The sequence below is a fragment of the Cupressus sempervirens genome, chromosome 2 (genome assembly GCF_028749045.1).
Source record: "Cupressus sempervirens isolate cs-2001-9-10 chromosome 2, ASM2874904v1, whole genome shotgun sequence".
Classification (NCBI taxonomy): domain Eukaryota; kingdom Viridiplantae; phylum Streptophyta; class Pinopsida; order Cupressales; family Cupressaceae; genus Cupressus; species Cupressus sempervirens.
The window spans coordinates 126,094,276-126,109,994 of NC_143119.1; the positions used below are offsets into that span (position 1 = coordinate 126,094,276).

The 15,719-nt window shown below is 36.8% G+C and overlaps 1 protein-coding gene across 3 annotated transcripts in view; it reads right to left on the bottom strand.

The window, feature by feature from the left end:
* Positions 1–15,719, bottom strand: part of LOC149571360 (AAR2 protein family) — a 308,404-nt gene that overhangs the window by 28,581 nt on the left and 264,104 nt on the right. For all 3 annotated transcript variants that reach the window (XM_089812903.1, XM_089812904.1, XM_089812902.1), the window contains exons 11-12: positions 6,376–6,507; positions 6,203–6,259 (exon numbers count right to left, since the gene is read on the bottom strand). In XM_089812903.1, coding sequence (XP_089669029.1) covers positions 6,203–6,259; positions 6,376–6,507 — 189 coding nt within the window. The remainder of the gene's footprint in view (positions 1–6,202; positions 6,260–6,375; positions 6,508–15,719) is intronic.

Consider the following 15,719-nt stretch of genomic DNA (forward strand, 5'->3'; position numbering starts at 1 on the left):
TTTACCAAATTAAGCCAATTCTGGAAATGATAGTCAAATTTGTAATGCTAAATGTAACAATCAAACTCATTAAAATGAAATGCAAATATCTAATATCCAAAACAACTAGCAATTATATTATGACCAACTAACTATTGCAGCACGCTGGTAATTATAAATGACAATTAAAAGAACATGTGATTTGCCATTTCCCAATGTCTTCTTCATTCAACATGAATCGCAAGCCTCTAGCAAAATTTGCAGTGAGCTAAAATGTGTTCAATTTCTCCAAATGCATGCCCTAAACTTGCAGCTGCAGCCCCTCTAAAACATGGCAGGCTGATGGTGAAAGGATGCATATCGTATAGGGGTGGTCTCCAGGCACATACAACCCTCAGCGCTGCCCCCAATGATGCAAAGCAGGCCCAATTGTGAACACGGACAACTTCCATCTTTTAGATGCAAGTAGAATATAATCCCAACAACTTAATAAATATCACCAAGACCATGGTCTCCAACTTCTCATAAACAGTATGCCAAAGTAGAGAAGTGAACAGTCACCACTAACTTCTTCCCAGCCCAGTGAACATAGTTATAGGAAGACAATAATTCTCAGAATTATAACCCTTATACTTCAACAAGGACCCAAAAATTCAGAACTTCAAAAGTGTCACAAAGACAACAAAAGGAAAGTAATATTCAATCGGATGCCTTTTCCTTCACAATGAGCTCATACTAATAATCTCCAAATGGCACAAATTTCTCAAATGAACTCCACTTAAGAAGCTTCTTCAACACAACATTAAAATATAATAAAGTACCATATAATATAATTATTAATTACTTTTGGCTCCCAAAAATGACCTTTTCCACCATAACATACTTTTACTGACACACAAGGCCACTGTTTCTTGTGCCCATGGTTCAAAACTTTTCAACCTAGTTCCAACACTAACAAAAATAGCAACTTTGGCATATTTAGATGAATAATGATAATAACTCACTCCTTGCGAAAACAATTGTAGAAGTATCAAAACCAGAGTAATCCTGCTAAGGAAAGACAATGAATGAACCTAATTGGGTGACTTAGTATAAATAGACACTCCCTCCAAGATTCTTGGAGTACAAACCGGAAGCCCAAAATAAAAACTAAGAGCATCACCCAATTCCTCTAGCTCAATTGAGCTCATCGAAACTGATAGTTTGACTTAACACATTGGCTACGGGAACCGTGAAACTTTTAGAAGGATCAAATAATGTTGCAAAGGGGCGAGTTGCTCTGGTTTGCATTCAAATGGCCATCTAGCAAGCCTTTAAATCTATCCACTTGGAAAGGGATTCCTTAATTATAATCAGGGTTATTCAAAAGTAGGAGATTGAAACTTAGCATCTCCAACTGCTTATTATTGCTATCTCGGAGTCTTTGAATAAATTAGATGATTTCAAAAATTCTCATATATGTAGAGAAGGAAATGAAGAAGCTGACAAACTTTTGCAATGGGCTTTATTCTTTCAGAATGTGATGAATTCATGCTTGAAGATTTTAGGCAGATGAAGACTGAAGACTTTGTCAGAGATAATAATCGAAGGTTTGCATGATAAATCTTTGGGAGAGGTTATTGATTTGATGACACATGGTGGTTGATTAGTAAAGTTTTTGAGGCATGATGTTTTAAATGGGTGTTAGGCATGCTCGGGAAGATGCGCTCACGCAATGATTAAAGGGTGAGTAATTGTTGTTGTGAATTCACACTTCGCATGAGTGTTTAGAGGTATTTGGTCCAGCACACATCACATAGTTGAGGTAGCGAATTTGGGAATAGGTTTCATTTTATTGCACACAACCAAAGGATGGAAGTGGTCTTGTCAAAGGCGCTAAATGCATCATGTCGAGGACATGCATTTATGCTTTGCGTGCATCATGGCTTTAAAATAAAAGTGATTCGGGTCATAAACTTGCACATTCTAAGTTGCGATAAATTCTCAGAGTGGGTTGCTTAGGATTATGGAGGCAAATTTCTTGGTGCAGACTTGCCAGTAGCAAAAAATCTGCCCTAGTTCGATGAAGAGAGAGAGCATGGTGGCTCTCATCAAACCCAAGTCTCAACGCATGGTCGAAACTCTATTGGATCTTTTGGGTGAAAAATTTCAGAATCACTGGCGTTGGTGACTGCAAATAGATATTATGTCCATTATTATTGCATGGGGATTGGTATTGGGGGAGAGGTAATAGAAACGGTGAGATGGGTAGGTGAGACCCTATTTGAAGATGAACAATTATTGGTTCTAAATATGATTCTTGAATGGGTTTGTCCTGGAATAGGAACAAACATTTTAGAGTGCTTCACTGATGAACATGATGCTAGAACTTACAACATCATTCCAATTATAATGTGGATAGGCAAGAATGCAAACAAGGAAGATTTTTTGGATAGATACTAAGAGGATTGGTTGAGGCTTAAGTTTGAAATTCTTAAATTGGAAGGTGTGGTGGATCATTTCCCGACAATGATTCCAAAAAGAGCTCGTACTAGACAAAACATGAGGGCTAGAGTGACCTTCAATCTCTTAAGAAGAGGCAGGATTCTAGGTGCATGTCTTTTGGGTTTTTGGTGGCAATTAGCTATGACAGTTGTGGATAGTTTCGAAGGATTGGACTTAGCGCCAAAACCACTAGTGTAGAGAAGAGTGCGAACCTGTTGGGCAGATTTTGTGTTGTGTCAGATAGTCCAATTGCTGGAAAGGACGAAGGCAGTGCGAATATTATAGGGAATGCAAGATAGTTTTTTCAAGCACTTAGGAATAGGCTAGAAATAGAGAACAAACTATTTTACTTCATGAACCTACAGGGCTTCGATGTCGGATGGATTTGGTAGCATTTTGATACATAATATAAAGTGCCAATGTCCATATATGATGTCAAGCATCAATGTTAAATGACATAAAGGCTATCGCTAAAGTTGTAGTTCATGTGCATAGGTGTCTAGTTGGGGATGATAGTGGGGAGTTGAAAATAGAAGGTTTAGTAGAGATGCTTATCTTTCAAAGAAATTTTGATGTAATTCTGCTTTTATATTAATAAAATAATCATATTACTGACCAAAAAATATATATATTTGTTAAATTATTTATAATTATTAATTATATAATATTATTATTCATATATTATTAGCAATTATAAATTATTAGATATTCATGTAATATTAAGAATATATTATATATTTAATTATGTATATTAAATAAATATAATAATATTATTAATAGTTATAATATATATACTTTAATTATTATTATATATTAAACAAGGAAATTTATATTTAACATATTATACAATATAATATGTTTAGTATATGTTATTTAATTATTTAACAATGTTTATTTATAATGTGTTTTATATAATCTATTAAAATAAATAAATAAATGTATAATATATTTTACTATGATATATGTTTAATCTTTATTTATGTTTCTTGATTATATATTTTATATCTTACATTTATTATTATAGTAAATTATCAAAAAGAAATATGAATTTGAGTGTAGTTTATTCGCTTTGGGAAATACCCTTTAAATTGTATGCTTCATGGTATAGTAAGATTAAAATTAAATGATTGAATATGTTTATTTCTTATTCTTATATATAATATTTATATTGATTATAGACAAAAATATAATGATCAAGAGCGACAAGAAACCATAAATAAAATGCTCTCTCTCTCTCTCTCTGCCTCCCTTCCTCCCCCCCCACGCCCCCCCAAGACCTTTATATCAATGATATCTCTTTGCCTCTATCTATACCCATCCATGTTAATTTTTTTGATTGTCCCTTTATATATTTATCTCCTTAATCTCTATCTATTTGTCTCCCATCTCTCTCTATCTCTCTCTTCAATGTCTTTGATGCAACCTTTCAATAAAGTAAAGCCTGAATATCCCAGTCTCATAACCTGAATATCCTAGTCTCATAATTCTAATCAACTTTTGTCAACATTTGCTTTCATTGTTAGTTTCCAATAGCTCAGATGCACGTGATAATATAAACAATACAATCTTGCTCATCCTATATATTTGTGCAATTATTAGGTTTACCAATTTTGGGATTGTGATAGGACAAAATCATTATTTACGTCTTTAGGTAAGTATTTGAAATATGTTTAAACACTTTTATCTCTAATCAAAATTGTCTTATCCAAGTCAAAGGAAAGGACATAATCTAATGGAAATCAAATTTCTTCTCAACCTGCCTATTTTTTGCATTAAGGAGGGACACCAAGTACAACATAGCTCTTGTTTATTAATATTATTATCATTTTATTTTGTTATTTTATTATTATATTTTATATTTATATTGTGATTATATTATATTATTTTTCATTTATTTTAAACTTATTATTTACTTTCAAGAAGGAGACACCATACTGTACTTTGTTGGAAGATTATCATTCAATGAATGTTCATTGGCAATGGCAATCATGTGTAGCAAGATCTAGACAACAAGATCCGAATAGTAGTATACAGTATACTAGATCTACTTTTCAATGATCTTGGTTGTGTGTATAAGTATAAATTTCACATTTTGGGGCTGAATAATAACCAATGTTTCATTCCCATTTAATGCCATAATAACTAATGTCAAGGGCAGCTTCCATTGGCACTGGTGGTTGTCTATGTTGTTCGAGATAAAGTAGCAGCAATCAATACAAAAACTACAATTTAGAACACTGTATTCATATGGAATGTGAAAGGTTTTCTACTATGGGTTTTTCAAATTTGTGATACTTATGCTGATTTCAGTATCTCCCCTAATGTGCAAGCATAGTCAAAAACAAAAGCACCAAACGAAAGTGAGTGAGTTCATGGATCTTGGAGGGGTTTGTGGGAAGATCTAGAAAACCACACGAGGTGGACAGTTTATGGGTTCTTGTTCATGTCAAGGTTTTTGACAAGCCTGTTTAAAGCCATTGAATTTAGAGAGACTTTCTTTTGTATTGAGGTCATGAGCCAAAATAATGGGCATGTTGTAGATGAGTGTGTGAATGTTTTTCTACCATAACGTAAATGTTAGTATTTAGTCGTATTATTGCTATATTAACAATAATATATATTATGGTTTGGAGTTGTTTTAACAACTCCTATGAGCTGAGTTGTGTATTGTTATGTAAGTAACAATCACAACTAAATAAGGATTCCTGGAGATAATCTCTCCTTGAATATAGCCTCTTCTATGCATATAAATCGTATTATATGGAATAGAAAAAATATTACTGTGTGCAGAAATTTTTATTCAGCTTCAATAATTTTTGGTCATTTTTCTCACATTGAAAGGGGCGACGATCCACAATTCAACATCCTATCTAGTTCAACATCTACAATTTGTTTATGATTCCATTGAGTCTAAAAGACATGCATGTATCACTCAACCATGCCTTAACCTACAAGTTAATTACAGCTTCAAATCATCTGGATACTTCTCTGAATGCTAAGGAAATTTTGGATTATTTCAGGTGTTCCTCTTTTTAACTTCAAAACTAAGGTGAACATATTAATATCAACTTTTTGCAGAAATTTCAATTATTGGCATGAATTTTAGACTTTACACATATAGCTTTCTCACAAAATCTTGCCTCCAAAGAAAAGAAGGCAAAGCATTTTACTATAAATAATTAAACTCAACTCAACCAGGTATTTTCTTGGTTATAAGGCTTATTCTAATACAAAGAGCGTTAGCTTACAGCTAAAAGAACCATTGTTGAAGAAGAGTGAGAACAACACTTCCTCTCAAGACGAAACATAAAAGTTATTTTGGCAAATAATTAGGTTTCATCTATGTTCCACTAGATTCCAAAGGAGCAAGAACCTCACTCCTGCAGTTCAATCTGCATTGAAGAAGAGCTGAGTTGAGTGATAACAATGTCCACTCCTGTCATAACCATTACAGAAGGGTGCTTGTGGTCCAATAATTACTCTTATGGATTCATAAATCATTTATTTTTCCCATCAGAATGAAAACATCAAAGTAACCATATTATATGAACCAACATATATCAACCACTTATACAAGGCATGACCAAGGCAATCATATCCCAGTTGTGTAGGCTGAATTTTAAGTCCCACACCATTGATATTTTAAAATAAAATTCGTAATAAACAGAAGCAGCAGTAGCAATGGTGACTACAACAATATTTGAGCAGAAATAAAGAGGAAATTATTATTTATAAGTACCTGGAAAAGTAGTTCTCCATCAACTGGTTGAGCTTCCTTTATCATAGAAAAGAACTCCTGTAGTAAACATTTGTAACCTTTGTCAATAAACAAAAAATGATTACAGTTTCAAGACACACAACTGTAAATTAATGAGTGATCTTTTAGTCAAAAAATATGATATGATGAAGTACCTTGCATATAAGTTGTAAGAAGTTGTCCTCAGAAAACCAAGATTCATCTATGAATGGAAAGTTTCCTTTCTCATGCTCACTAGAATTTGTTTGAAACCCTTGCTTGACTTGAAAGTAAATCACTTCAAGGATCTGTAAGATGGGGTACAGTGAACAAGATAAGAAATAATGTAACTTTAATAAAATCTAGTAAACATCAGCAAACACAATAGGACGCAGAGAGCATAAGAACAAAATAAAGAAATTACAATCTATCAACAGAGATGATTAAACCATACACATCATCACAATTGCATAATGAAGGGAGGGAGTACAATGAATCAACTAGATCAAACTCATTGCTATAGGTTTCCGATTCTTCTCTAGTAATCTACATCAAGAACTTGGAAATGCTACTATTGCAATTCAGTTCTCTTAGTGCAACATACAGCAAGTTTCATTAAAATCATTTACATTCTTCCTTGAGAATTCTATCTTGGGCCTTTATAGTTCAAAAGCATTTGATTATTTGATGATATGACCATAGCTTTACTAATTGTCGAGTCAGTGAGTACTAGAACAGGGGTTCTGGCACTTGATTTTGCAGCAAAAACTCATGAAGTTGCATTCAAAAATTTCTTATCATTTTGGGTAATTTGTGGGCAGCTTTTATTAAAATAACCTTCATGTTTCTTTTTAATGCTCACTATCGTATCTTATTATATCTCTATAAATATTAGAATGTTTCTAATATTTAGGTGTAGTCTAGAATAGAATGTTTCTATTCTATTCGACTCTCCTCTTTGTATATATAGATCAGTTTGATCTCTGATTAATTCATTCAAGTATTCTGCCATTTACATTTTGTCATGTCCCCAATTTCTGCCCTTCCTTAGTGACAACATTTTTATCAAGGTTGGTCTATTATATGGTTCTCATAGGCCAGCAGAGCATAGAGGGAACCAACCCAGGGGCTTTGAGAGTCATGCATGAGCTTCCCAAGTAGTTTGGAGTAGTAGACAACAGTTTCCTACAATTTAGGAGGGATTCCTAATTTGTAGGGATTGACTAAGAGTGGTCTAGGAGGCATCTGGAGACCTCGGCGAACGTTTTGGAGACTTAGAGTGCATCTCTTATTTTTTAGGAGGAACTCCCAGTTCAGTGACAGTTCTCTCAGAGGTGCACACAGTAGGGGAGTCATTGGGACTCAATTTTGGTTGATCAGGGCTGTCTCCTACCTTTTAGGAGCATCCCTAGATTTTAGGGATGGACTGCCAGTTGACCCATCTTGTCCAGCATCAGTCACTGATAGGTGACAAGGTCAGATTCATGTTTGATTGGTCATTTTGGGCCTTTTGGGACCATTTGGGAAATATTTTAATATATTTAAATATTTCCTAAGTTGGTGATTAAATAAATTAAAATAAGGTTAATAATATAACCATTTTGGAGTAATAAGGGGATTTTGGCTTCAGTTGATCAGGTACACCTATGTGTTATAGCTCGTTGGAAAGGTCTCGAATTATTATACATGATTTTTACTATCTATAGACTTTTTGGTGCCTTCAGCTATGGAATTTTAATAAAGTAATGTTTTTCCTATAGCATGGATGACTTTAATTGGGAAAATGTTATTTTATTATATTTTATTTAAAGGGAAAAGTATAATTTCCCTTTAGGGTTCAATTTACAATTGGAAGGGGATATAAGGAGATGGAGACCTAATTTCTTATTATCTTTTGCATATTGAAAAACTTGTTTTTGTGAATTAGCTCTGAGAGAGCAATTCTTCATCTGGGATGCAAACCCCAGGTTCTAGATTGGCTGGGACGTAGCCCTCAGCAGTTATTGGCATTGGATTCTTCAAACAGTGTGCGTTGCTATCAGGGATAGAGTACACCATTCTTTATTGTGGATTCAGGTTGCAGATTTATGGTTTCAGCGTTACAGATTGATTCGTTCAGCTGGGACGTGATTCATTGCAGTCTTACGGCCGCCATTTGCAGCAGTTTGGCATCATTGTTGGATGTAAGCTCCTTGGAACTGCATTGAATTTATTATTTGGCTTTATAAATCAGAAATCTGCCTGGTACGATTTATAGCAATTCTGATTTGGCTCTATGTTCTTATTTATTTTCAGTCTCCTCTCATGTTTATTGTTCATTATTCATTACTATTGTGAAAACTATCAAAAAACACAAAACAAAAACAAAACCTTCTACAACTTCTGTCTATTCTCAAAGACCATCAAAGAAATCACAGAAAAATATAGTTTATTAATTTAAAAACTACAACAGATTAGCAAGGGCATCTATCAGGGATCTTTCACATTTGTAACATGGTATCAGAGCTAGGGTTTAAACCCTCTGTGCAAATCAACTGAAAAATTGTGTCTTCAACTACTGGCGTTCTTGGAAAATCGTGGATTTGTTTTTTGCCAATTTTTTTCTTGGAAACCCGTGGCTTAGTCTGTAAATCAAAAAATCTAAAAGTCGTTTTTTCAAATCTGTTCACGCTCAGATCTCAAAAAGTGGGATTTTTTTGTTGTTTTTTTCAAAAACGGGTCTGTCTATCCCTATAGGATATTCTGCTCGCATTTCAGCTGCTGGGTTTTGTTGTTTTTTTACCTGCAAACATCATTTTTTTGCCTTTTTGACCTCTTTGGCTGCTGACTGTTATTCTGCTCGAAACCCTAGTTTTTGACTTCGGAAAAATTTTCTGATCATATATTCTTGGTGGGCTTTTTAAAATCTCAAATGGGTCTTCATCAAATTTTTGTGGGTGCCTCGTTTTTTGTACCTCAATTTTCGAGCCAGCAGATCCGAATTCCGACAACATTTTATTTTTGGGTTTTTCGAGCTCTTTTCTGGGTACTCCAATTTTTCTAGGTCTTTCATTTTCTCACCTCGAAGTTTGTGCCATTTGAAATATTCACATATTATAAGCATCTGTATCAGCAGCATCAGAAGTCAGACTCAATTAAACAACAAGCTAATGTTGCCCAATACTCAAAGCAGAAAGAATCTATCTACCATGCCTTTATGGCCAGCATACCTGCAAATCATGTGAAATCTTCTACTTGGTACATCGATTTTGGTGCCTCCCGACATTTCTCTCATAGGCATGATTGGTTTGTTAAATTCACTCCCTATTCTGACTCAGTAATCTTTGGAGGCGGCGAAGAATACAATATTGTTGGAATGTTCAGATTCAGTCTGGAGGAAGAAAACTCATGTTTCTCAATGTATGTTATGTTCCTGGCATGAAACATAATCTTTTGTCTATTAGTCAGATTATGAAGCACTCTCCTCAGTTGGATGTCGTTTTCAGTGGAAATAAGTGTTCGATTATTGATCGTGCTTCTCGCACTACCCTTGCTTTCGGTCTTGAGGATCATGGTATTTATAGGCCTGTGGATTCAGGCGATTCCCTTGAGCATGCCTTCATCACCGAATCATCCGCTCTCAGCAATCTTTGGCATCAACGATACGGTCATCTGAACATTCAATATCTAGCACAACTTGCTCGGGATAATTTAGTCCATGGCCTACCTAATATTCAGACCCAGAACCATCGCATTTGCGGAGCTTGCCAAGCAGGGAAGCAACATAGGACACCATTTAAGAATGGTGAATCATGGCGGGCATACAGAGTACTCCAGCTAGTCCATGCTGATGTATGTGGTCCTATGAATACTCCTTCTATTACTGGGAACAAGTATTTTTTACTCTTTGTGGATGATTTCAATCGCAAAATGTGGGTATATTTTCTTAAGCAAAAATCAGATGCCTTTCTTGTATTTCAGCAGTTTAAAGCTCTAGTAGAAAAAGAGTCTGGTTCCTCCATCCGTACTCTTAGGACCGATAATGGGGGGGAATTCTGTTCTTCTGCTTTCTTTGCCTTCTGTACTACTCATGGCATTAGACATCAGTTCACCACACCTCACACCCCTCAACAAAATGGTGTTGTAGAGCGTCGAAACCATACCATCAAAAAAATGGCTAGGGCTACGCTAGAACATAGAAATGTTCCCAAAAAATATTGGGCAGAAGCAGTATCCACAGTTGTCTACCTTCTTAACCGGTCACCCACCCTTGCAGTTAATCATAAGACTCCTGAGGAAGCCTGGTCTGGTCGCAAACGTAGGATCAACCATTTGAAAGTTTTTGGCTCTCTGGCATATGTATGGATTCCTGATGCCAAACGCACTAAGTTGGATTCCAAAAGCCAAAAACTTATGTTTACAAGATACAGTCACACACATAAGGCCTACAGACTGATTGATGTAAATACTGATCGTTTAATCTTCAATCGTGATGTTGTGTTTGAGGAGGAATTTGGACCATTTCCACTCTCTAACTCCCCACCACATTCCGAGATTCAGTCTTCAGCAATCTCTAACTTGGATTCTTCTATTTTATACGAGTCATCTAATGCTACTAATACACCACCTCAATCACTTCCAGATAATACAACTCTTACTCCTGCTTCTCATCCAGCTATTCCGACAGCATTTGATATTGGCTCCTCGACTCTTTGGCCAAAATGGTGGGCTCAAACGATTAGTGATCTTCGTCTTGATGAACTCATTGAGGGTAGAACCTCCAGAAATAAGAGCCTTCAGCGCAACACAATTAATATAGCTCTTATGGCCAACATCCACAATATCCCTGAGCCCCAAATATATGCAGAGGCCAAAGGAATTCCAGAATGGGAACAAGCAATGGATGCTGAGCTTCAGAGTCTTCAAAAGAACCACACTTGGGTTCTTTCAGATCTCCCTCCTGGGAAGAAACTCTTTAGCTGTAAATGGGTCTATAAGTTCAAGTACCATGAAGATGGTACCTTGGACAAATACAATGCCAAACTTGTTGCTCGAGGATTCACCCAGAGCGAAGGCATTAATTATGAGGAGACATTTGCACCGACAGCCAAGATGAGCACTATTCGCATTCTTCTTGCAGTTACAGCTCAGTATGGTTGGAAAGTTCATTAGATGGATGTGAAGAGCGCCTTTCTCAATGGTGAATTATAGGAAGAAGTCTACATGACGCAGCCCCTAGGTTTTAAGGTTGCCGGTTCAAAACACAAAGTATGTAGACTCCAGAAGGCCCTCTATGGTCTTAAACAGGCCCCTAAGGCTTGGTACATAAAGATTGATCATTACTTGGTTGCTCAAGGATTTCAGCGTAGTCCGTCAAACAGTAATCTGTATATTAAACACTCTGGTAATGATATTCTTTTTCTTGTTGTCTATGTGGATGATTTGATCATTACTGGAAATTCTGAACATTTGATTTCAGAAATCAAACAAGATCTATGCAGAACTTTTGATATGACAGATCTCGGATTGCTTCATTATTGTTTAGGTATTGAGGTTTGGCAGACTGACAACAGTATTTTTTTGTCTCAATCCAAGTATGCGAGAAGTTTGCTTGATAGGTTTCGAATGCAGGATTGCAAATCTGCCTCCACTCCTATGGAGACTGGTCTGAAATTGTCCGCACAATCTGTTTCTCCTCCTGTAGATGAAACACTCTTCAGGCAGCTAGTAGGTAGTCTCATCTACCTTACTACTACTAGACCTGATCTCAGTTTTGCAATCAGCTACATCTCACGGTTCATGACAAACCCCAAGACTGATCATTGGATTGCAGCGAAACGTGTGTTACGCTATGTACATGGTACTTTAGATTATGGTCTTCTTTACAGAAGGAGTACTACTCCTCAGCTCAGTGGATTCACTGATTCCGATTTGGCCGGCTCAGTTGATGACAGGAAATCTACTTCTGGCTATGTGTTTAGTATTGGATCTGCAGCAGTTACTTGGACCAATAAGAAGCAACAAGCACATGCACTCTCCTCTACAGAAGCAGAATATAGAGGAGCTGTCAAGGCAGCTTGTGAAGCAGTTTGGCTCCGGAAAATGCTTGCAGATATGCATATTCCTCAAGTAGGTCCGACTTCTTTGTTTTCAGACAATTAGGGCATACTCAAACTTGCCAAGAACCCAGTGTTTCATGAACGAACCAAGCACATAGAGCTTCATTGCCATTATATCCGACAATTAGTAGAAGATAGATCTATTCAGTTACGCTATGTTCCTACCTTAGAGCAATCAGCAGATATTTTCACAAAACCCCTTGATCCTGACAAGTTTGTTAAATTCAAGGGATCTATTGGTGTAGTAAATAGATTGAGCATTAAGGGGGGGTATTAAAATAACCATCATGTTTCTTTTTAATGCTCACTATTGTATCTAATTATATCTCTGTAAATATTAGAATATTTCTAATATTTAGGTGTAGTCTAGAATAGAATGTTCCTATTCTATTTGACTCTCCTCTTTGTATATATAGATCGGTTTGATCTCTGATTAATTCATTCAAGTATTCCGCCATTTACATTTGTAACAGCTTTTTGCCAAGTACTTGATCAGTCAAGATTCAGAACTCACCACACATAGGAATAATAGCCGAATGCAAGAAAACAAAGGAAAACATTGTAAAACACATTAACATTTAACTCTCAATAGATATATTGTGAAAGGGATGGCATTCCACTAGGCATTAACTATCAGTTCACCTTAGCATATGTGTGTGCCTATGCATGTCATTGATAGTTTTATGGCATGAATTTGAAGAGTCTGTACCAAATGTTTAGATAACCTTGGAATTAACTCAGACTAATAAATTACATTGCAACTTAATGACCAAAAATTAAGCATTCAGACATTTGAATGATCTGCTTTTGATGATATGTGTCTTAGGTGATTTGAGAAGACAAGTTGAATATATCCTTACACCCGTGCTAAGGAATGAAGAGCCATGAAGATGGAATGAGATGCAACTATTCAATGATAATCAGAACTTAATTATAACCCTTCTATTATGATCAATATGTAACCGCATAATTGTTCATTATCATTTAACACATCCTTTGCAAATAATAATCGCTGGTTGGTGTCAACTTCACACTAAGCCAATTATGCAGTTTATATGTACATTTGTTCGGGAAGGATGAAATATTAGCTATGATCGATTTCTTAATAGATCGATACCACTGAGACAATATTGCCAAAGATGTCTATCCTGGGTAAGTTCATACATTTTATTTATTGTCTCAAGTGATCTGATGCATCACTTGAGACAATAAATAATTTTTGGTTCGTCTCAACTCTCAACCTCTTGACCCTAACATCAACAACATCAAATTCAATTTCACACAAACTCAAATGAACTATACTAATCAAAACTTTCAATAACACTCTAATCACTTGAATCACCATACAAATATCGTACTCCAACCCTAGAAACAGTTCTTGACAATTTATCTATAGCATGCTCAAAATGACTACTAAACATTATTTTGTGCCAAAAATAAGATAGTGAATAACAGAAAACATTTTCAGCACATAGCATGCATGATCAACTCAATAATCTCTAAGGAAGCTAAAGTATTTGTCAATTACTTCAGAATTAAAAATGATTCCCTTGTTTAATACAAAATGTTACATAGTTGTCGCAAAGAAAAAGGATGAATAAATTAATATGTTTTAAATAAAACTGCCAAGAATCATATTTTGATTCTGTCCGAACACCTGCAGCCACCAAGAATAAAAAACTAAAGCTCTCAGAGTATAAAGAGACCTCCAGTTGCCATACACCATACAGCAAAAATAGTACCATATTGACTTATATAAATGACCACGTTTAGTACTAGCAAGTATGACCACAATTTCCTTGTAGAATGGCATCCACCTTCATATTCATTCACCAATACCTTTAGTGTCTCCACCTTTGACATCAACAACAAAATATTCAACCAATTTCCCCCATTGTCATTGTTTACCGTATAGGGTAAGAAGTTTAACACATGTATAACACGACTCAATGCAGAACAGGTACTTTATTCATGTATGCACTTGCTGATTACAATCCGATTAAAATGACTACAATGATCAATGATGATTCCAAAGTCCATCTCGGACGTGTACATATACCTTTCCGAAGGGGTGACTGAAGCGTCACGCGCCCGTTCAGATACTACTCTACCCATCGGCTACATTATACATTTACCGACAACATCATCCCCCCCAAAAGAAAAGTCGTCTCCAGACAACAATACAACAAAATTCATTAACAAAATTTCACTAACAAAATACATCAATGCATAAGTACTAGACAGAGGGATGCGTCCTTGGCGTAGTGGCCGTCCGCGTCCACAACTCGTTCACCTCTGCCCTTAGCTTGTAGACCTGTTCTTTTCTGATCTTCAGCTCTGCTTCTGCTTCCAACTGGAGCTCTAGGGCTGATTGCATCATCTCTCTAACCTCTCCCAATTCCTTCTCCTTCTCTGCCGCCATCTTTTCTTTTTCTGCTGCCAACTGTTCTTTTGCTGCTACTAATTGTTCTTTTTCTGTTAATAGGGCTGTCCTCTCGGATTGCTAGGCCACCCTCTCAGATTCCCAGGCGCCCTCTCTGAGGCTAACCTGATAGCTAACGCCTCCCAAGCTCTCTCAGCTGCTACTTGATCCGCCTAACTCCTCCGAAGAGTGTAGTACGTCTCCCTATGTAACTTCGCTATCTCTTAAATCAGTATCTCAATCCGACTCTCCATCTCAGGTTCCCTCGTCATGGACTAGTCCTGTCGCATCTCCGTGGTCTCCACATCGGGCCATCCCCTCTCCTCTAAACAAACTGTAAAGGCAGCCGGACATCCCGTCCGTATGAAGGATATGACTCTCTCCAGCTCCTTCCCTACTGACTCCAACGCCTACGTCTTTGCCGAAGCTAAAACCTAGCGAGCTCAAGATGCTAGAGCTGCGACATCATCAAGAAAAATTGTCTCTATCATCGTTGTCTCCTGCGCTAGTGGGTGTTCCTGCTATGTACCTATAGCCTTCTCCACTGCATCCACCATACGCTCAACAACACTATGCGGTACTCCCTCACTCTGTTCCTGCGCAACCTCCAATAATGGGTTCTCCGAAACTGCTTCCTGCGTGGGTGTCAGCAAGTATGTCACTTGAGGTGTCGGAGTTTGATGGAACTTTGTACTCAGAAAAGCACTCACCCTCTGGGTTCAATCCTCTCTCTCTGTCCTGCTCAGGTGATGCCAACAATGCCGTGTCTACTGTGACCACCGCATCAGATCCTACTACATCCAGTCAGACACCTGATGTCCCCAACTCCTCGCCTGCAAGTACCTCCAACACCCCTGTCTCTGTGTCTATCTCCATCTCCATGTCAAGTACCAAAGTCTCTCCTGTATCTGGTAGAGTCTCACGAGCCGGCTCCATCAGTGCCTCCGGAGCTGCTATCTCCATCGGTGCCGGATGTGACTTTGCTATAGCTCGTGTCTCT